The following is a 22,170-nucleotide window of genomic DNA, read 5'->3' as shown; positions in this document are numbered from 1 at the left end:
TGTGTGCTCCAGCCCCCAATGATGCTGTGTGATCTTGGGCAAGTTCCTTAACATCTCTGAACTCCAGTTCCCTGCTTGGGCAAAAGGCAATTACAGATTCCTGCCCTTCCCTCCTTCCAGGGAACGCTGCAGGGATGAAATCGCCTCATCAGAAGTGCTTTGTAAATTTAAAATGCTCAATGTTAACTTGATTTCTTTCCCTGGTTGAAACACCCTGCTCTGTGGCTGCAGGAGGCATGATAAGTGGGCATGGGGTGGGGTGGGCGGTGGTCCTGGCTCCCTCCCCATTCCCTGCTCCCTTCGCTGCAGCCACCAGCTGAGGACAAGATCAACGGCGTCCTCCTGGGCTTCCGGATCCGGTACCGGGAGCTGCTCTATGAAGGACTGAGGGGCTTCACGCTTCGAGGCATCAACAACCCGGGGGCTACATGGGCCGAGCTTACCTGTGAGTGGCACTTGGGAGCCGGGGGAGTGGGTGGGACAAAGTGGTCACTCTCACCTTCCTGCTCTGGAGCTCTCAGCTTCCTGGAACCACTCTAACCTGAAACCCTGCCTCCCTCCCCTGTGTGTGCCTCTCCCTTCTCCCATCCCATTCATTTCTGTACTGGATATTTGCTGAGCACCTTCTACGGGCCCCAAGACACTGCAGGGCACACCAATCATCAAGACAGACAGGGTCCTTGCCCCCGTGGAGTTGCAGGCTGGAGGAGGAGCCAGGAGAGCCAGGAAGGAAGCATTCTAAGAGGGCCAGGCAAGGCTTTCTCGGCGTGAGGCTCACTGGCTCTGGCGCTAACATGGAAGGACAATGCCAAGTTAGCCAGGCCAAAGGGATGGGGACAGCCCAGTGCATGGGAAGGAGCACCCTGCCCTTGAGGGACCAGAAGCCTCGCCTGGTCACACCCCAAGACCAGCAGTCCTGAATTCCTCTTTTTCCTGGGGGAAGTCCCTGTCCTGCCTGTCCTGGGGATCCAGGCTGCCCCCTGGCGTGAAAGAAGGAAAGCAGGGAGGCCAGGTGGAAATGTCAGGGAGAGCTGATGCCCAGGAGGTCACAGCAAGGGACAGATGTGCTCGGACTTTTGTGTTAGGAGTCACTTTGGTAGCGTGAGGATAATAGCTTGGCCATGGTGGGAGGAAAGTAGCCAGAGGCAGGGGCCCAGCTGGAGGCTGTCACGGTCACATAGCAAGAGAGCACGAGGTTGGAACCAAGGCCAGTCTGGGAGGTGATACGTGATGGGCACAGATGCTCCAAGACTCAGGGTTTTCTTCTGGTTTGTTTTTGTTTTCGAGATGGAATCTCGCTCCGTTGCCCAGGCTGGAGTGTAGTGATGCAATCTCGGCTCACTGCAACCTTCACCCACTGGGTTCAAGTGATTCTCGTGCCTCGGCCTCCCAAGTAGTTGGAACTACAGGCGCGTGCCACCATACCCGGCTAATTTTTTTGCTTTTTGTTTGTTTGTTTGTTTTATTTAGTAGAGACAGGATTTTGCCATGTTGGCCAGCCTGGTCTTGAACTCCTGACCTTAAGTGATCTGCCTGCTTTGGCCTCCCAAAGTGCTGGGATTACAGGTGTGAGTCACCGTGCCTGGCCTGTTTTTGATTTTTCAAAGTAAATCAGTCACTCACATAATAATTGCTTAGTATTCCACATTGGCAGATAGTTGGGTGTGTTTATGACACTTAAGAGCGTTAGACAAAATGCTGCAAAGTGGTGCAATAGGTAAAATATTTTACAGCACAGCAGATAGCAACAATAATTAGAACACCTTGGTACGTAATGAAAGAAAAAACAGGTTTTCCCGGTGGCTCAGAGCTGATGTTCAGCTACACCTTTGGCTTGTTTGGGTCTGAAGTGCTTGTATTCACCTGAGATTTGGATTCAGATCACTAGAGGTTTTTATAAAGATCCTCCTTCCCTAAATATCCTCCATCTACCCGTCTGGGACTCCATGATTGGTTCATAGTGGGAGAGAGCAGCAGGCAGGGGTACCCCAGAGGACTGGGTACTGAGGTGGGTGTGGGACACTCACCCAAACAGACTAGCAGGGGAGCAGGTCAGTTTAAGAGCCTCTTCATTTTCCTTTTTTTGAGATGAGTTTCACTCTTGTTGCCCAAGCTGGAGTACAATGGTGTGATCTCAGCTCACCGCAATCTCTGCCTCCTGGGTTCAAACAATTCTCCTGCCTCAGCCTTCCAAATAGCTGGGATTACAGGTACATGCCACCACACCCAGCTAATCTTTTGTATTTTTAGTAGAGAGGTTTCACCATGTTGGCCAGGCTGGTCTTGAACTCCTGACCTCGTGATCCACCCACCTCAGCCTCCCAACGTGCTAGGATTACAGGTACGAGCCACTGCGCCCATCCCCCTCTTCTTTTTTATAAAGACACAAGTCATTGGATTTAGGGCCAATCCCAAGTAGATGCAATTACAGGCACCCGCTGTCACACCCAGTTAATTTTTGTATTTTTAGTAGAGATGGGGTTTCACCATGTTAGCCAGGCTGATCTCAAACTCCTGACCTTAGGGGATCCACCTGCTTCAGCCCCACAAAGTGCCAGGATATAGGCATGAGCTACTACACCTGGCCTTTTTTTCTTTTTGAGATGAAAGGAGTCTTGCTCTGTTGCCCAGGCTGAAGTGAAGTGGCATGACTTCAGGGCTCACTGCAACCTCTGCCTTCCACGTTCAAGTGATTCTCCTACCTCGGCCTCCCCAATAGCTGGAACTACAGACATATACCACTACACCTAGCTAATGTTTGTGTTTTTAGTAAAGATAGGATTTCACTGTGTTGGCCAGGCTGGTCTCGAACTCCTGACCTCAGGTGATCCACCCGCCTTGGCTTCCTAAAGTGCTGAGATTACAGGCATGAGCCACCATGCTCAGCCTAGCCTCTACATTTTCATGTTTCCTTCCTTAGTTCTCCCAAGCCTTTTGTGCCTTGTCTTATAGTGAGATAGAAGACAACAAAATGATTGAGCATGTAGCAAAGGAATATTGATAGAAAAACTCAGAAGTAGCTGATCCGACAGCTTGCGTTTTCAGTGGAGATTTTTTCCTTTTTCTCTCTTTTTTTTTTTTTTTTTTTTTGCCCATATGTGCTTGTGGTTGTGATTTTATATTGCCTGTGTATAATACAGTCATATTTCCTAGTAGTAAAATTGTTTCTGGTTCATATGAGGAAATTAACAACTGCAGTATTTCATGATGGTTTCCAAGAGCTCTGCCCTGAAACAAGGAAGAGAGTTGAGGTGAGCCGGTCCCCCAGAGCTGTCCCCAGAGATCCTGGGCTACAGGGGGCTCCAGGTACCACGTAACCTTGGGCCAGTGCACACCAAGGTGAGGGCAGACTGTTGGGGGAGCCTCCACCTCCCCTCAGCCCCACCGCATGGTTATCCTGGCCCCTAAATCAGCATTGGAAATCTGGAAACACTCTCTGTCTGTTCACGCTGTCAGCCCCGCCTGGCCGGGGTTTCTTTGTTGGGTGGGGATGTGTGTGCACTAACCTCCTCTGTCTGCTGTCTCCCTCTGCGCCCCGCCCCAACACCCCCACCCATAGCCATGTACTCCATGCGGAACCTGAGCCGGCCCAGCCTCACGCAGTACGAGCTGGACAGTAAGTCTCTTGCTTACATGGTGGCTTCCTCACGGGCCCAGGCCTCCCACGGGGATTGGGAGTGAGGCCTCGAGAGATGTGATCACAGGCTGAGGGGTGTGCCCACCCCAGGAGGCTTGAGGAATGGGACCGCCCCAAACACAAGCGATAGCCCTAAACACACAACAGAATAGGCGGTTGCCAGGGAATGTCTCCTTCACGCCTGCCCTCTGTCAGGTGTGGGCTGGAAAATGAAGGTCTATCCCTGTGCTCTGCTGGGTCGGGGGACAGTGACAGCGGGGGCTGCAGCAGGAGCTGGTGGACACTGCTGCGCATGTGAGCAGGCGTTCACGTGGCTGCTGCCCCGCCCAGTCCCATCGAAGGCACTTCTTGGCCCAGCTGGGTCTTACTGTCTGGGCCCCACATCCAGAGGGAGGTGACAGCAGTTTTAGTCACCTGCGTCCATTGTCCTCCCACGCACCAGGCATGTTCCTGCTGCTGGCACACCCTAGCCCTTGATCTTTCTCTAAAGCCCCAGCCATGGTTCTTCCTGAGACCTAGGGCCTTGCACAAGAGGGTTTCATGCTCAGGGGAAAATAGTACTGATTTAAGGCTAAGTTCTCTTCCTCCTTCCTCCATTCAGCAGTGGCCAACACAGTCTGCATAGACAGCTAGGCAAGGGTAACACCCCTCTCACAGCCCTGTTGAAGGGTAGACTCCACCCAGGGGAAGGGAGCAGGGGCGGGGAACCCAGAGAGAGAACAGTGGAGAGGGTGAGAGAACCTTTCAGCCACCGGGGACAGTGACTGAGCCCGTTTCTTGCGGCTGCGTCCCTCTTCCAAGTTCTGCCAGGCGTTCCCAGCCAAGCACTTGGCAGAAATGTCAGGTTTCTTGGTCCAGAATTCACATCCATCGCGCCCCTCTCCCCTGGAGCTGAGCCCCACGGTGTAAAGAGTTGGTGGAGGGGGACTGAGGGGGCCTGGACTGGGGACTCTGGGCATCTGTCACGGTGGGGAAAGAGGACAGGCCAGGGGTAGGGGATGAAGCTATGGCCAGGTGTGCCCAGGGCAGCTTTGGTGTACACTGGTTTTCCCAGTGTAAACATTCATAGTGCGTTTCAGTCTCAAAAGTGTCCAGTTGGATGGTAAAATGTACGGCCACCCTAGGCCAGGAGGTCAACCAGCACCGCCCTATGTCCAGATTGGCATGGAGCGTCCCCGGGGAGCCCCGCCTCTCACCTCCTTCTTCCTGCACCTTCACACGGTGGGGCTAGAATGCAAGGGTGCCTCATTCCTCCCCCACAGCCTCCATCCTCCCTGGGGGGCACCTTCCCAGGAGGGACAGTGACCTCAGTGTGCTTCCCCTCCCCCGCTCTTCCCCACAGACCTGAACAAGCACAGGCGGTACGAGATACGAATGAGTGTGTACAATGCCGTGGGCGAGGGGCCCTCCAGCCCCCCACACGAGGTCTTTGTGGGGGAGGCAGGTGAGCAGTGTCAGCCCTGTCCAGCCCCAGCATGCCTTTCCCAGCCCCACCCCATTCAGCCGGTAGAGATGGGCTCTGGGATCCCCTCCCCACCCCAGCCACCTCCTCTCCCAGGTTTACTTGCATGCTCACTCCCTATCCCACACGCCCTCCAGTGCCCACAGCAGCACCTCGTAATGTGGTCGTCCACGGTGCCACGGCCACGCAGCTGGACGTGACTTGGGAACCACCTCCGCTGGACAGCCAGAATGGAGACATCCAGGGGTACAAGGTAGGGTGCCCTTGGGCAGAGCGAAGGGGGGATGGACGAGGGACCAGGTCGGGGGCTGGGGAGTGAGTGATAGGTGGTAGGCGGGACAGATGTCCCAGGCCCTCCATTCACCCAGCCAGGTCCTCAGCCCTTGAGGCTCTGCCGTACACCTACCACCTTGGCTGTTTGCACGAACTTCACAGAAATACTGCACAGCAGAAGCTAAACCATGTCCATCCCCTCCAGCCTCCTAAGGGCAGGCTGAGCTTAGGCACCAGAAACCCCAGCCATGCCTCAGCTCGTACCACCTCTGAGCAGCACACACCCCTCCCCGCCACTCCCCAGCCCCATACACAACTTCAGACCACTCCAAGGGGCTTCTGGCCCTGTAATTACAATATTGATACTAATCAGACGGCCAATTAGCAAAGCATCGCTGCCTAGTATTTGGAAATCTCTGTTTGAAAATTATGTCTAGGCCAGGCACAGCGGCTCACACCTGTAATCCCAGCACTTTGGGAGGCCAAGGCAGATGGATCACCTTGAGGTCAGGAGTTTGAGACTAGCCTGGCCAACATGGCAAAACTCCTTCTTTACTAAAAATAAAAAATTATCTGGGCATGGTGGTGGGCACCTGTAATCCCAGCTATTTGGCAGGCTGAGGCAGGAGAATCGCTTGAACCGAGGAGGCAGAGGTTACAGTGAGCCAAAAATGCGCCACTGAACTCCAGGCTGGGCGACAGAGAGAGACTCTGTCTCAAAAAAAAAAAAAGAAATTAAAATTAAAAATCATTTCTAGGGCTACCTGTGGTGGTTCACACCTGTAATCCCAGCACTTTGGGAGGCCAAGGTAGACGGATTGCTTGAGCCCAGGAGCTGGAGACCAGCCTGGGTAACAAAGTGATACCCTAACTCTACCAAAAAAAATTACAAAAATTAGTCAGGTGCAGTGGCATGTGCCTATAGTCCCAGCTACTCTTGAGGCTGAGGTGGGAGGACTGCCTGAGCCAGTGGGGCAGAGATTGCAGTAAGCCATGATGGAGCCATTGTACTCCAGCCTGGTAACAGAGTGAGACGCTGTCTCAAAAAATTAAAAACGATCAGGCTGGGCACGGTGGCTCATGCCTGTAATCCTAGCACTTTGGGAGGCCAAGGCAGGCGAATCACAAGGTTAGGAGTTCAAGACAAGCCTGACCAACATGGTGAAACCCCATCTCTAGAAAAAAAAAAAAGAAAAAAGTTTTTAAAAATCATTTCTAGGTTGTGGACAATGTCCTGTGCTATGATAGAATTCAGTTTCTCCCCAGTATTCACAACGCCCTTTGAAACTCTTGGATCTTCATGAAAGGCCCATGAAGCTGGGAGGATATGGGTTTATATGTTCATTACACAAATGAGGAAACTGAGTTTCAATTTAGATGACCTGGTGAGGTCACAAAAATAGAAGGCAAGCCGGGCACAGTAATCCCAACTCACACCTATAATCTCAGCACTTTGGAAGGCCAAGGCAGGCAGATCACCTGAGGTTGGGAGTTTGAGACCAGCCTGACATGGAGAAACCTGGTCTCTACTAAGAATACAAAATTAGCCAGGCATGTTGGTACATGCCTATAATCCCAGCTACTCAGGAGGCTGAGGCAGAAGAATTGCTTGAACCCGGCAGGCGGAGGTTTCAGTGAGCCAAGATTGCACCATTGCACTCCAGCTTAGGCAACAAGAATAAAACTCCGTCTCCAAAAAAATAAATAAATAAATAAAACAGGCAGGCAGCAGAGTCAGATTCCAAGTCTGCCAGCTTTTACCCCACAGGGGTGGAGAGGAAGCACTGGGCACATGAGCACTAGAGGAAGTAGATTTAAAAAGGAACATGAGCCACTGAGCCCAGCCCTTCACAACTCATTTAAAATTTCAAACCTCGGCTGGGCGTGGTGGCTCATGCCTATAATCCCAGCCCTTTGGGAGGCCAAGGCAGGCAGATTACCTGAGGGTCAGGAGTTCAAGACCCATCTGGCCAACATGGCTAAACCCTGTCTCTACTAAAAATACAAAAATTAGCCACGGGTGATAGTGAATGCAAAAACTCCATCTCAAAAAAAAATACAAAATACTGGGTGTGGTGACATGTGCCTGTAGTCCCAGCTACTCAGGAGGTTGAGGCAGAAGAATCTCTTGAACCTGGGAGGTGAAGGTTGCAATAAGCTGAGATCACACCACTGCTCTCCAGCCTGGGCAACAGAGCGAGGCTCCGTCTCGGGAAAAAAAAATTACTGACAAATGGAACATGCAGTGGGAGAAAAGGGAGGCAAAAAGGACAGCCCAGACCCTGTGGGATGATGGAGCTTCCACTTACAGAGCAGGAAAAGACAACACTGGTGAAGGAGGAGGCAGGGGAGATGCAGGGAGTCTGATTCCAGACGTGTTTGGTTCAAGATGTCTGTTGGACATTCGAGGGAGACACCAGAGTCGGAGATGTGTGTCTGGAGTTCAAGAGAGAAGGGTCAAACCAGAGGTGTGAATTATGTCGTTCTCAGCATGGAGATGCTGCTGAAAGCCAGGAGCTTAGACAAGGACAGACAGAGAAAAAAAGAAGTCTGCAGATTGAGCCCTGAAACCAAAAAGTGAGTGATGTCTCAGAGCTCCTGGGAAGAACCTCCGAATGGGAGAAAATATTTGCAAAACATACATCTGGTAAGGGGTTAATAGCCACAATATATACGGAACTTATACAACTAACAGGAAAGAAAATGGGGCAAAGGCCCTGAATGGACATTTCTCAAAGGAAGATATATAGGCCGAGTGCGGTGGCTTATGCCTGTAATCCCAGCACTTTGGGAGGCCGAGGCGGGCAGACCACATGAGATCAGGAGTTCAAAACCAGCCTGGCCAACATGGTGAAACGCCGTCTCTACTAAAAATACAAAAATTAGCTGGGCTTGGCAGCAGGTGCCTATAATTCCATCTACTTGGGAGGCTGAGGCAGGAGAATCACTTGAACCCAGGAGGCAGAGTTACAGTGAGCCAGTATCATGCTACTGCACTCCAGCCTGGGTGATGGAGTGAGACTCCATCTCAAAAAGAAAAAGAAGATATACTCATGGTCAACAGGTATCTGAGAAGGTGTTCAGCATCGCTAAACATCAGAGAAATGAAATCAAAATCACAGATATCCCGTTGACTCCTGCACGAATGGCTATCATCAAAAAGTCAAGAGATAAGTGTTGGTGAGGGTGCGGGGAAAAGGGAACCTTTGCACACTGTTGGTGAGAATGTAAATCAGTACCACCATTATGGATAACGGTATGGAAGTTCCGAAGAAAATTAAAAATAGAACACTAATGATCCAGCAATCCCACTACGGGGTGTTTATCCAAAGGAATTGAAACGAGGCTCTTGAAGCGCTGTCTACAGTCACATGTTAATTCCAGCATCGTTCACAGCAGCCAAGATGTGGAAATAGCCTAAATGTCTGTGAACAGATGAATGAATGAAGAAAATGTGGTTTATACACAACAGAATACCGTCCAGCCTTGAAGGGAATCCTGCTGCTGGCAGCAACGTGGATGGACCTGCAGGATATTACACTAAACGAAAAGAAGCGAGCACAGAGCACAGAGCATGACCTCACATGTACGTGGAATCTCAAATAATCACACTCATAGAAACAGAGCGGAATGGTGGTGCCGGGGTGAGGGAGTGAGGGAAGTAGGGAGGCAGTCACAGGGTACAGCGCTTCAGGTAGGCAGGCCGAATCCCGTCTGGATCTAATGTACAGCAGGTGATGATAGTTAATGGTACTATATTGTTCATTTGAAATTTGCTCAGAAGGTTCTTACCACCAAAAGATGATGAACATGTTAATTAGTTTGATTGTGGTAATCACTTCATAATGCATATGTATATCAGAACACCGTGTCATAGATCTTAAATCCATACAGATTTTTTTTTTTTTTTTTTTTGAGATGGAGTCTCACTCTGCCACCCAGGCTGAAGTATAGTGGCATGATCTCCATTCACTGCAAACTCTGCCTCCTGGGTTCAAGCAATTCTCCTGCCTCAGCCTCCCGAGTAGCTGGGATTACAGGTGCCCACCACCATGCCCGGCTATATACAGATTTTATTTGTCAATTATACCTCAATAAAGCCTAAAAAAGAAAAGAAAGGGCAGGGAATTGAACATAGTAAATGGCAGGTGGTGATTATACGGGTGCACTCCCATGCCCCGCTTTGTTCACATAAGGCATGTATTCATCCAGCAGATATTTATTGAGCACAGTGGGTGTGCCAACCATGATTCTAGGTGTTTGGGTCCCAAGGGAGCCACATGGCCCATGCCTCCCCTCTGGGGCATGCATTCTGGCAGTCTCCTGGTTACCCATCAGAGCACACCGCAGCTCTGCAGTGTGCCCCAGGGGGACGGGATCTGGGCTCAGTCCATTTACGTCCTTTACACAAGTGTCATCCCTCTCACTGTTAATCATCAGCTAACAAGGTCTGCAGAATGCAGCACACGCAAACAAGAGGCACCTGCTGGGGTGCCTGGTTTATGAAGATAGCTGTCCCTGGGCCCACCCTCACCCAAGAGCAGGAGTACAGCCATTGGCCCTTCCTCTCCTCCACCTCTCCAATGGACAGCTCCCACGGGCAGGTCAGAAACGCATTCCGAAATATGTTTCCTCTTTTCCTGCCTTCTCCTGACCTCATTTTTTTTTTTTTAAGACGGAGTCTTGCTCTTTCACCCAGGCTGGAGTGCACTGATGTGATCTTGGCTCACTGAAGCCTCTGACTCCCAGGTTCTAAGTGATTCTCTTGCCTTAGTCTCCCAAGTAGCTGAGATTACAGGCACCTGCCACCATGCCTGGCTAATTTTTGTATTTTTAGTAGAGACAGGGTTTCACCATGTTGGCCAGGCTGGTCTCGAACTCTTGACCCCAGGTGATCCACCCCCCCCCCCCTCGGCCTCCCAAAGTGCTGGAATTACAGGTGTGAGCCACCGCACCCAGCCTGACCTCACATTTTCTTCCAGTTGTCACCTGTTTCTTTGGCCCCTTTACAGGAGAATTCCTCAAAAGAATCTTCCATACTCACCACCTCCAATTCCTCTGTTCTCATTCTCCCTTGAACCTGCTCCAAGTAGGTTCTTGTCCCCTCCACCCCACCGAAGCTCTTCCTGACAAAGTTGCCAATAATTCCCATGTTGCTAGTATCCAGTCAAACCGCAGGCTCATCCCACCTGACTCAGCAGCTGTGTTTGACACATGGATCCCTCCTTCCTCTCAAAGTGCTTGCTTTCCTCAGCCTCCCTCCCTGGCTGTTCCTCCCCACCAACCACTGACTGCCGGAGGCCCCCAGGAATCAGTCCATGACCCTCTTTTCCATCTAAAAGAATCCATTCATTCTCCTGGTGTGTACTCATGAAAGACCACCTGTGTGCTGATAATGATGGACTTTTAGTGTCAGCCATGACCTTTCCAAATCCAACAGGAACATTATTTACTGTTGTACCCCCATTACTCTGAATGCACGAGTGAATGAATGATTTCATAAATGACTGCCTCCACTCTCACTTATCTACCCATACAGGAAGAATCTGCTTTTTATTTTATTTTTATTTTACTTTTTTGGATGGAGTCTTGCTCTGTCACTCAGGCTGGAGTGCAGTGGTGCAATCGTGGCTCACTGCAACCTTCACCTCCCAGGTTCAAGCAATCCTCCTGCCTCAGCCTCCCAAGTAGCTGGGGCTGTAGGTGCACACCATCACTCCTGGCTAATTTTTTTTTTTTTTAATTGGGATGGCAATCTTGTCATGTTGCCCAGGCCAGTCTCGAACTCATGGGCTCAGGAGATTCTCCTGCCTCAGCCTCCCAAAGTGCTAGGATTACAGGCATAAGCCACTGCACCCAGCAGAATCTGTTTTTGAAAAAGGGGAGAGGGCCAGGTGCAGTGGCTCACACCTGTAATTCCAGCACTTCAGGAAGCTGAGGCAGGAGAATCGCTGAGCCTGTGAGTTCAAGATCAGCCTGGGCAACATGCCAAGACCCTCATCTCTACAAAAAAAAAAACAGCTGGTGTGGTAGCAGTTGTGTGTAGTCAGAGCTACCTGGGGTCTGAGGCAGGAGGATTGCTTGAACCTGAAAGTCATGGTTACAGTGAGCTAAGATCATGCCACTGCACTCCAGTCTGGGTGAAAAGTGAGGACCTGTCTCAAAATAAAAGTAAAAGCAAATAAAATAAAAAGGGGGAGAGGGCCAGACACAGTGGCTCATGCCTATAAAAATCTCAACAGTTTGAGAAGCCAAGGTGGTTGGATCACTTGAGCCCAGGAGTTTGAGACCAGCCTGGGAAACATGGCAAGACCCCGTCTCTACAAAAAATGGAAAACTTAGCTGAGTGTGGTGGTGCACACCTGTAGTCTTACCTACTCAGGAGGCTGAGGTGGGAGGCTGGTTTGCACCCAGGAGGTCGAGGCTGCAGTGAGCTGTGATCGTGCCACTGTGCTCCAGCCTGGGCAACAGTGAGACCTGTCTCCAATAAATAAATAATGTAGAGAGGGATTGGAGAACAGCAAGGATTTCATGGTAACAAGATGTCCTAACTGCCATTCACATATGCCAGTGGGGACTCTTTTATTAGCTCTTTCTCATTTTATGGGCTTCCTCCAAGGAAACGAGAAATTGAAAAGCCGGTAACATGCAGAAATCTCATTAGCCAGCAGGGGGCGCCAAATGACCTCCAATTCTGCACGTGGGCCAGGCCGGCTGGCCACCCTGGCTAGCCTCAGTCCTGGAACTAGTGTAAGAATCTTCCATATTTCGCTGAGAAGCGTTAACACCCACTGCATAAGAGGTGATTGAAAACACCATAAAACGTTGGTTGTGTTCCCAGCCTAAAACCTGTAGCCACGAGGAATCTTAGGAAATTGGCCAAGTATGTGGGTGAAACTCTTAGAGCCTGCACCCCTCACGTTGACCCCAGGAAGTGCGTGTCCTTAACCTCACTGAATGTACAACAAAACTGCAGCTCCCAGAAGTCACCTGGCCAGTCCCACTGCTGTACACGGTGCAGCTGGGATTCAGCCCCCTGCTCCTGCCGTCTTGGCCGTCTTCCTCTGAGCCAGCCTCATTCCTGTTAACCAGTAGCTACTAATGCAGCGGGCCTGGGGTGGCCCTGAGACCCTGCATCCGTCACCAGCCCCGGTGACCTGAGGCCACCAGCACGTGCATCACACTCTGTCTGGGTAGACTCCACACTGCCTCATCTCCCCAGCTCAGCTTCCCACAGGATGGATTTGCTTTATTTCTCCAGGAACTGTGCTAAGCACTGATATGCCAGTGCTGTGCTAAACGCCCGGCATGACAGGAAACAAAGACACCTGGGGCCATGCCCCGGAATTTACTGTTCTGCAGAGACCAGGGTCTTGGCAGTGAAAAGGAAAGTTCCAGAAAGGTTTTTAAAACAGTTCTTGGCCGGGCACAGTGGCTCACCTCTGTAATCCCAGCACTTTGGGAGGTGAGGCAGGTGGATCGCCTGAGCTCAGGAGTTTGAGACCAGCTTGACCAATATGGTGAAACCCCATCTCTAATAAAAATTTTTTTTAAATTTAGCTGGATGTAGTGGCGGGTGCCTGTAGTCCCAGCTACTCAGGAGGTTGAGACAGGAGAATCAACTCAACCCAGGAGGCAGAGGTTGCAGTGAGCTGAGATCGCACCATTGCACTCTTGCCTGGGCACTCTCGTCTGAACGAGAGGTCCATCTAAAAAAAGAAAAAAAAAAAAAAGCACAGTTCTTAAAGACCTTTTTGGGGGGGATGGAGTTTTGCTCTGTCACCCAGACTGGAATACAGTGGCATGACCTTGGCTCACTGCAACCTTCACCTCCCAATTTCAAGTGATTCTCGTGCCTCAATTTCACAAGTAGCTGAGATTACAGGCACCCGCCACCATTCCCAGCTAATTTTTTTGGGTTTTTTTTGTTTTTTTTGTTTTTTTTTTTGAGATGGAGTTTCGCTCTTGTTACCCAGGCTGGAGTGCAATGGCGCGATCTCGGCTCACCGCAACCTCCGCCTCCTGGGTTCAGGCAATTCTCCTGCCTCAGCCTCCCGAGTAGCTGGGATTACAGGCACGCGCCACCATGCCCGGCTAATTTTTTGTACTATTAGTAGAAACGGGGTTTCACCATGTTGACCAGGATGGTCTCGATCTCCTGACCTCATGATCCACCCGCCTCGGCCTCCCAAAGTGCTGGGATTACAGGCTTGAGCCACCGCACCCGGCCATTTTTTTGTATTTTTAGTAGAGACAGGGTTTCACCATATTAGCCAGGCTGGTCACGAACTCCTGACCTTGTGATCCACCCTCCTCAGCCTCCCAAAGTGCTGGGATTATGGACATGAGTCACCATACCCAGCTGGTCAGGCTGGTCTTAAACTCTTGACCTCAAGTGATCCGCCTGCCTCAGCCTCCCACAGTGCTGGGATTACAGGTGTGAGCCGCAGCGCCCAGCTGTGACTCACAGCAATGAAGGTGTCTCTTAGACTCCAGGTCTGCAGGGGCAGGAGGGACACTCAGTGCCCCTGTCTCCCTCACCCCTACGGTCTTCTGTCCCCACAGATTTATTTCTGGGAAGCCCAGCGGCAGAACCTCACAGAGCGGGTGAAGACGCTTTTCCTGGCTGAGAACAGTGTGAAGCTCAAGAACTTGACCGGTTACACTGCCTACATGGTCAGCGTGGCTGCCTTTAACGCCGCTGGGGATGGGCCTCGGAGCACCCCCACCCAAGGGCAGACCCAGCAAGCAGGTGGGAGAGGGGGCCCCAAGGATGGGTGGGTCGGTCATGGCTGGGGGCATGGGGAAGGGGTTTGCAAGAGGGCCCACCCATCATCTGGGCTCTTGGGAGGTGTTGACGCAGCTGCCTTATCCTATCCCCCTGAGGATCTGGAAGTGGTGCCCAGGTCCCTGGAGACACCCTCCCGAGTGGGAGAGCCCATGCTCAGAAAAAAGAAACTGTCCCCATAAGCCCTGAGAAAGCCCACATCTCATGCCTGTCCTCCCCACCCTCCACCCTGCCTTACAGATGGACATCAGTACCCCAGCCCCTCCCAGCCAGCCTACTTCCACTCCCTGCCTTCTTTCACCTGCCTTTCCTCTGTCTCTCTGGCTTTGTTCATTCCACAAATACTGAGTGTCTTTTATGAGCCTACTCCGTGCTAGATGCTACGGACACAATGGTGAGACCAACAAGCCAGCAAGGTCCCTGCCCTAGTGCAGCAGACAGGTCATAAGCAAGTTGATCTAAATACAGACGGGGGTCAGGACAGGTGATCTAAGGGGTGAAGGAGTGGGTGGATGACTCTGGATAGGTTCCTCCCAGAAGGCCTCCCTGAGAAGGTAAGATTTGAATGAGAAGAGGCCAGCAGGGACTGGGCACAGTGGCTCACGCCTGTAATCCCAGCACTTTGGGAGGCCAAGATGAGAGGATCCCTTGAGGCCAGAAGTTCGGGAGCAGGCTGGGCAACATAATGAGACCCTGTCTCTATTAAAAATACAAAAAATTAGCCAGGCGTAGTGGTGGGTGCCTGTAATCCCAGCTACTCTGGAGGCTGAGGCAGGAGAATCACTTGAACCCAGAAGACAGAGGTTTCAGTGAGCGGAGATCGCGCCACTGTACTCCAGCCTGGTAACAAAGCGAGACTCTATGTCAAAAAAAAAAAAAAGAGAGAGAGAGAAGAGGCTAGCCATGGGTTGTCAGGAGGTGGCAGAGCATGTTGGGGGTTCCAGGCAGAGGGAATAGCGGGTGCTAAGGCCTGGAGGCTGGAGAGGAACCAGGGAACACAGAGAAAGCCAGGTGGCTTGCAAGAAAATGGGGTGAGAGCTCGGCTGGGGGATTGGGATTGGGGTTAACTATAGTAAGAACAATGGGCCGAGAGTGGTGGCTCACCCCTGTAACCCTAGCACTTTGGGAGGCTGAGGTGGGCAAATCACTTGAGGTCAGGAGTTCGAGACCAGCCTGGCCAACGTGGCAAAACTCGGTTTCTACTAAAATACAAAAATCAGCTGGGCGTGGTGGTGCACACCTCTAATCCCAGCTACTCAGGAGGCTGAGGAAGGAGAATAGCTTGAACCCAGGAGGTGTAGGTTGCAGTAAGCTGAGATTGTGCCACTGCACTCCAGCCTTGGTGACAAAACAAGCATCTGTCTAAACAAATAAAAAATAAAACACAATGGGAAGCCATGGGAGAGCTGGAGCAACTGAGCAACAGGGTCTGGTTTATATTTTGAGAAAAGTGCTCTGGCTGCTGGTGGAAGATGGCCTGGCAGAGCGGAGAGAGTAGAGGCGGGGAGGGGAGATCAGGAGGCTGAAGGGTAGCGAGTGCAGAGGAGAGGGTGCTGGGGAGAATCCGTCTGCCTGTGTGCAGAGCGAGCCTGGTGGTGTGTGTCCGGCACTCCACTCAGGCACTGTCGCACTTGAGCCTCCCAGAAGCCCTGGGGATGTTGGGGGCAGGTGGAACCCTCATTTCCTGATGAACCAGGGTCACCCAGGAAAGTATGCTACCTGTCCAGGGTTGCCCAGCTGGTCACTGGGGGAGCAGAGGCTGGAACCCAGGATTTCTGAGAGAGCCAAGCATTCCGTCCTGCTGGACTGGAATACTGGCCCTTTTGTCCCGGCCTCCTCTGAGCATCTTGTTCAACCTGCTGCTTCCTATGCTGTTGGTGACATGTGGCTTTTAAAGAGCTGCAGAGGGACCAGGAGCAGTGGCTCATGCCTTTGGGAGCCACCAAATCCCAGCACTTTGGGAGGCCAAGGCGGGCAGATCACAAAATCAGGAGTTCGAGACCAGCCTGGCCAATATGGTGAAACCCAGTCTCTACTAAAAATACAAAAATTAGCTGGGGTGCTGATGCACACCTGTAATCCCAGCTACTCATGAGGCTGAGGCAGAGAATTGCTTGAACCCGGGAGGCGGAGGTTTCAGTGAGCTGTGATCGCACCACTGCACTCCAGCCTGGGCGACAGAGCGAGACTCCGTCTATAAACAAAAAAGCTGCAGAGGGCACACCTGTGGAGTCAGTTCCTTACCACAACCCTCTCTGGGGGCAAGCCTTTGCCTCCACTGCCCCGGGTTCTGGCCGGGCCAGGCTGACCATGGGCTGCTGAATATGCAAGTCTCTCCGTCCACCCCGGCCTGTCCCGGCCACTCTCCTGTCAGTGTCATCTGCCGGATGCGAGCCCCAGGGAACCCGAGGCTTCCGTCACTGCAGCAACAGGACAACTTGTTCTGTCCCACGTCCCCGAAGCAGAGGGGAGACAGGAAGGGCCCCCTGAGCTCACCTCCCTCCTTCAAAGTCACTCGCTGACTCTGCCTCCAGGGGCTGCAGCCGGAAGCGGGTCGGATTAGCTCAGGCTTGGTGGGGAGGCAGCGCAAGGCAATAATAGCCTGGTCTTCCTCCCAGGCCAGCTGGGGACGCCATGGATTGGGGCGCTTCCTGCCTTTCCTCTGTCCTCCCCCTCAGAGGAGCCCCCGCCCCTGTGTTTTCAGGATCACTGCAGGGATCTCAGTCCAAGGAAACGTTTCTCCCAGAGGGTCTGACAGTCCTTGGCATGGCTCCTTCTGACTGCATGGGGGCTCTGTAACAATCCCTGGAGCCCCGGGAGGAGAGGAAGGCCACGGTCATCTGCTGGGGTTCTGGCGTCTTCTTTGTTTAGTGCCCACCGAATGTTCTGAGGCCCAGATACCCCCTACCTTCTCCTCCAGGGAAGCCAAAAGATGAGCCCCACAAAGCCAGGAAATGGCCTTGCCCCACGATGACCCTGGGGGTGTCACGGCTTGTCCCTTGCTCAGAGCCAGGGCTCAGAGCCACTTAGCAGGGAGAAGCCTGAATTCTGCAATTTGAGGGAAAAATAGAGTTCTCTTTCTCCCCAGTTCTTAGGACTCTGATACTGCAAAGTTGAGAAAGGAGAGGAAGGGGCCCGATGACCTCCAGTGACCCCTCCTGCTCGCCCCTTCTGCCGAGCCCTGCTCGCTTTTTCCTCCAGGGCTCAGACCCAACACTCCCGCTAGCTCCTTGGAGCTGAACCCAGGGCTCTGAACTTCCACAGAAGAAGGAAACAAAAGCCCTTTCCTGTCTCCTGCAGCCCCCAGCGCTCCCAGCTCGGTCCAGTTCAGCGAGCTGACCACAACCTCCGTGAACGTGTCCTGGGAAGCTCCGCAGTTCCCCAACGGCATCCTGGAGGGCTATCGGCTGGTATACGAGCCCTGCAGCCCCGTGGACGGTGAGTGGACCTCCCAGCACCTCCCCAGCCCCTTCACTTTGCAAGAGCTCACTTACATCTTGGTGCCCATTACAGCCACTACACATGAGTGAGATTCAGTGCAAGTCTGTTCGTCTTATAAACATGGAAACTGAGTCCCAGTCACGGGAAAGGGCATTTCCAAGGTAAAATGACAGCAAGTGGAGGGCAGGGTTGGAAGAAAGCTCCAGGTCTCCGACTTCCAGGCAGAGAATTGTTAAGTATATTCCTCCTACCGCTGGAAAAAGAAAGGAAAGGAAGGGAAACCTGAGCAGATAGGGCTCTGTTGAGACCATAAAGAAAGGGAGCAGCCAGGGGTGGTGGCTCACACCTGTAATCCCAGCACTTTGGGAGGCCAAAGCGGGAGGATCACTTGAGGTCAGGAGTTCGAGACCAGCCTGGCCAACATGGCAAAACCCCGTCTTTACTAAAAATACAAAAATTAGCCGGGCATGGTGGCAGATGCCTGTAGTCCCAGCTACTCGGGAGACTGAGGCAGGAGAATTGCTTGAACCCAGGAGGCAGAGGTTGCAGTGAGCTGAGATTGTGCCACTGCACTCCAGCCTGGACAACAGAGCGAAAATCCATCTCAAAAAAAAAAAAAAAGAAAAGAAAAGGGGAGCCCCTGAGGGTCCTACCTTTGCCCTTTCCCAAACCTTAGGGTTTTCAGCATTACTGTGGGTTAGTCCTTCTTCAGTTTTTGTGGGAGTCGGGAACCCCTTTGAGACTCTGATGAGAATGAAAGCTTCAGAGCCTCTCCCCAGAAAGATGCACAAGACCGGGGATGTCCCTGCACCCTCACTGCCATCTGTGGACCCCAGATCAAGAGCCCTGCTCTGCAAATGACCTCGCTCTTGTCCTACGCCTGATCTTAGCCAAAGGGCCAAGAAGCAATGCTCTTATCCTTAACCCTGTTCATCTGAGTGGTCTTTGACTCCTTCATCCGGGCCCCAGCTGGGACCCTGCCCCTTTTCTGGGCTCCTGGGATGGGCTGCACAGCCCCTTACAATGGACATCTGGCACCTGCCAGCTCTCTACCCCCGGCAACATGCCAAGAAATCACTGCCATTTTGTTACCAAGAAGCATCCTACAAGGACAGGATTGAGGCGGGAAGGGGACTGTGCTCCTCCCAACCCCCTCAACCACAGATCCTGGCTAGAACAAGGGATGGAGCCCTGGAAATGTTGCTGTGAGCAGCAGTTCTGGGTCAGCCGAGGGAACAATGGCCCTCAGTCTTCCCTGCCACCACCTGGGTGCCAGCAGCTCCTTCTGCAAAGTGGAGCTGTGTTAGAACATCAAGGGGAAGCTGGGCCCCAGCAGGAGATCTGGTCAGGTGCAGAACCAGAGCAGGGCAGAGGACAACAGTCCCCAGGGTAAGGTACAGGGGGCGGGGGGCCAGCACAAGACCTTTTTTTTTTTTTTTTTTTGAGGCAAGTTTCCCTGCGTCGCCTAGGCTGGGGTACAGCAGTGTGATCTCAGCTCATTGCAACCTCCACCTCGTGGGTTCAAGCGATTCTCCTGCCTCAGCCTCCCAAGTAGCTAGGAATACAGGTGCGTGCCACCACACCCGGCTAATTTTTTTGTAATTCTAGTAGAGATGGGGTTTCACCATGCTTGTCAGGAAGGTCTCAACCTCCTGACCTCATGATCTGCCCACCTCGGCCTCCCAAAGCGCTTGGATTATAGGTGTGCAGCACTGTGCCCAGCCCACAAGCCCTTTTCACAGGGACCGCAACCCGACCTGTCCAGGACCCTCTCAGGTTGACAGATGTGAGCTGTTTCCCTTCCAGGTCCACAGTCCAGTAGGATCTGGACTGTGTGGCTCAACTCCCTGCCCCTACATGTTCCCATCTTCCCATCATACCCCAGTTAATAAGTTCAGCAAGACCAGGCCCCGCCTGGCCAGCCCAGTGTCCACGCTGCAGTTCATCCTGGGTTCGTGTCAGCAGCAAACCAGCCTCGCAAGAACCCAGCAGCCTCCATGGCCATGCAGGGAAAACCAAGGCCCAGGCAGATGAGGGCTTTTTTCAGAATTGTCAAGGAGCAGGTAGCCAGAGTCCCTGTTCCTGGTCCTGGGGGTCATTTCATTCTTTCAGGAAGCCCCTCTGAGCCAACACTGTTCCATCATTCAATAATCTACTTAATGGCGGGTGCAGTGGTTCACACTAGCACTTTGGGAGGCCGAGGCAGTAGATCACCTGAGGTCAGGAGTTCGAGACCTGCCCCGTCTCTACTAAAAATACAAAATTAGCTGGGCATGGTGGTGGGCGCCTGTAATCCCAGCTACTCAGGAGACTGAGGCAGGAGAATCACTTGAACCCAGGAGGCAGAGGTTACAGTGAGCCAAGATCGTGTCATTGCACTCCAGCCTGGGCAATAAGAGAAACTCCGTCTCAAAATAATAATGATAATCCACTTAATGAATAAGTATATCAGGCACCTCCGTGCTCTGTTATTTTACTTAAACCTCATAACGTCCCTGCCTAAAATGCTGTGGACACCATCACCTGGTTAAGCCAGGTTAAGGGACATGCCAGGGCCAGCCGTCACTGGGTCTGAGCCCAGCCCACTGGCTGCAAGGCCTGTCTCTCAGTGGTGACTGGAGTGCTTGATGGAGATTGGAAATGACACTAATCCAGCTCTCAGGCAGTCAGGAGTGTTTGGATTTGTGAAACAGAGTACAAACTCCCACCTCCTGAAAGCTAGCCCAAGCCTCCCCTCTAGCTGCTGTGATTTGGGGTGCTGAGACATCCTCACTTTTGCCCTAAAAAGCTTGGTGGACTGGGCACAGTGGTTCACACCTATAATCCCAGCACTTTGAGAGGCCAAGATGAGAGGATCACTTGAGGCCAGGAGTTCGGGAGCAGGCTGGGCAACATAATGAGACCCCGTCTAGGCAAAAGTTTAAAAATTAGCCAGGCATGATGGTACACACCTATGGTCTCAGCTACTTGGAAGGCTGAAAGTGGGAGGATGGCTTGAACCCTGGAGGTTGAGGTACAGTGAGCCATGATTGTGCCAGTGCACTACAGCCTAGGCAATAGAGCAAGACCTTGTCTTTAAAAATATATAAAAATAGTGGCAGATACAGGTGATGGAGGGCAATGGGAGTTCCTGGCTGAACCGCAGAGGTGGAGCTGGCGTGGGGCTCAGGCGTAGGACCTGGTCAAAAGTATGTCCCCCAACTCTGCACTTTTGGTATTTTCATGGAAGCACTGCCTGAAAAAGTATATAATTCTAGTCTCATGGGATGCTGCATAGGGGAATAAAAATGGAGGTGAAACGACTGGACGTGGTGGCTCATGCCCATAATCCCAGCACTTTGGGAGTACAAGGTGGGCGGATCACGAGGTCAGGAGTTTGAGACCATCATGACCAACATGGTGAAACCCCTGGCCTACTGAAAATAGAAAAATTAGCTGGGAGTGGTGGCACGTGCCTGTAATCCCAGCTACTCAGAAGGCTGAGGCAGGAGAATCGCTTGAGCCCTGGAGGCAGAGGTTGCAGTGAGCTGAGACCATGCCACTGCCCTCCACCCTGGCGACAGAGCAAGATTTCATTTAAAAAAACAAAACAAAAGCAAATGGAGGTGAAACGTATTTGGGGTCCAGAGATTACAATCAACAGGATGGTGCGTGTTCTCTCTTCTTCAGAGCTGACGGACCCCGCGGCTACTCAGTAGACACAGACCGTTGCAGCTTTTCTCACACTTAGTGAACCATGGGCCCTTCTCCCTGAGAATAGCCGGCAGGACAGTGCTCTGAGTACCACAGCATGGGCCATGTGGCTGTGTGGGCTGGGAGACGTTTTAGGCTGACCTCCAGGGGTGAGGCCCCTGCCCAGGGTTCCAGGACCCAAGCCACCACCGCTTCCCCTTCCCCTTCCCTGTGGCCTCTGGTGGTGCCTCAGTGGGCCCTGTGCTTGATGGCCCCTGCAGTCCCCATGTGCTATGCCTCCCCTAGGAGTCAGCAAGATCGTGACAGTGGACGTGAAGGGGAACAGCCCCCTGTGGTTGAAGGTGAAGGACCTGGCGGAGGGGGTGACCTACCGGTTCCGCATCAGAGCCAAGACCTTCACCTACGGGCCGGAGATCGAAGCCAACGTCACCACGGGCCCCGGAGAAGGTAGGAGAGCAATGGGCCAAGCACGACCTGCATACAGCGGTTCAGCCCCCTAGTCAGAAGGGTCCCCAGTGTCAAGACCTGTGCTGGACCCTGAAGACAGAGAGTGGAGGGCAGAGCTCACTCTTTCCCCTGGTGCCCAGTGCCCCTTCCCTCCGCCCTCTCCTCCCGCCTTCCACACTTTGGTTAATGGCATCAGTGTCCTCTGTTCCTCAAGCCACAAACCCTGGAGCAGGGTCCCCTCTTAGGCCCAGTGCACAGGCCTGGCCCCTCCCCTCCCACTTAGGCCCAACCCACAAGCTTGGCCTGACTGCTCCACCTTCTCCGCTCAGTTCTTTCCCTCCCCGCCAATTGCGCGTCCTCCTTCACTTCCGTCCTGGGAGCTTGAGCTTGGCAGGTGCCCCTGCCTTTCACCCAGCCAGAGCCATCTTC

The 22,170-nt window shown here is 52.5% G+C and overlaps 1 protein-coding gene across 4 annotated transcripts in view; it reads left to right on the top strand.

Annotated features, from left to right (window-relative positions):
- Positions 1–22,170, top strand: part of SDK2 (sidekick cell adhesion molecule 2) — a 313,791-nt gene that overhangs the window by 266,742 nt on the left and 24,879 nt on the right. For 3 of the 4 annotated variants that reach the window (XM_035301668.3, XM_078374537.1, XM_035301670.3), the window contains 7 exons: positions 310–445; positions 3,560–3,616; positions 4,980–5,081; positions 5,237–5,352; positions 13,938–14,124; positions 17,461–17,598; positions 21,580–21,741. In XM_035301668.3, coding sequence (XP_035157559.1) covers positions 310–445; positions 3,560–3,616; positions 4,980–5,081; positions 5,237–5,352; positions 13,938–14,124; positions 17,461–17,598; positions 21,580–21,741 — 898 coding nt within the window. The remainder of the gene's footprint in view (positions 1–309; positions 446–3,559; positions 3,617–4,979; positions 5,082–5,236; positions 5,353–13,937; positions 14,125–17,460; positions 17,599–21,579; positions 21,742–22,170) is intronic. The other variant, XM_035301669.3, reaches the window with a different exon arrangement.

The sequence above is a fragment of the Callithrix jacchus genome, chromosome 5 (assembly GCF_049354715.1).
Source record: "Callithrix jacchus isolate 240 chromosome 5, calJac240_pri, whole genome shotgun sequence".
Taxonomy (NCBI): Eukaryota; Metazoa; Chordata; class Mammalia; order Primates; family Cebidae; genus Callithrix; species Callithrix jacchus.
The sequence above is the reverse complement of the archived record's forward strand: the minus strand, read 5'-3'. Positions and strand labels throughout refer to the sequence as shown.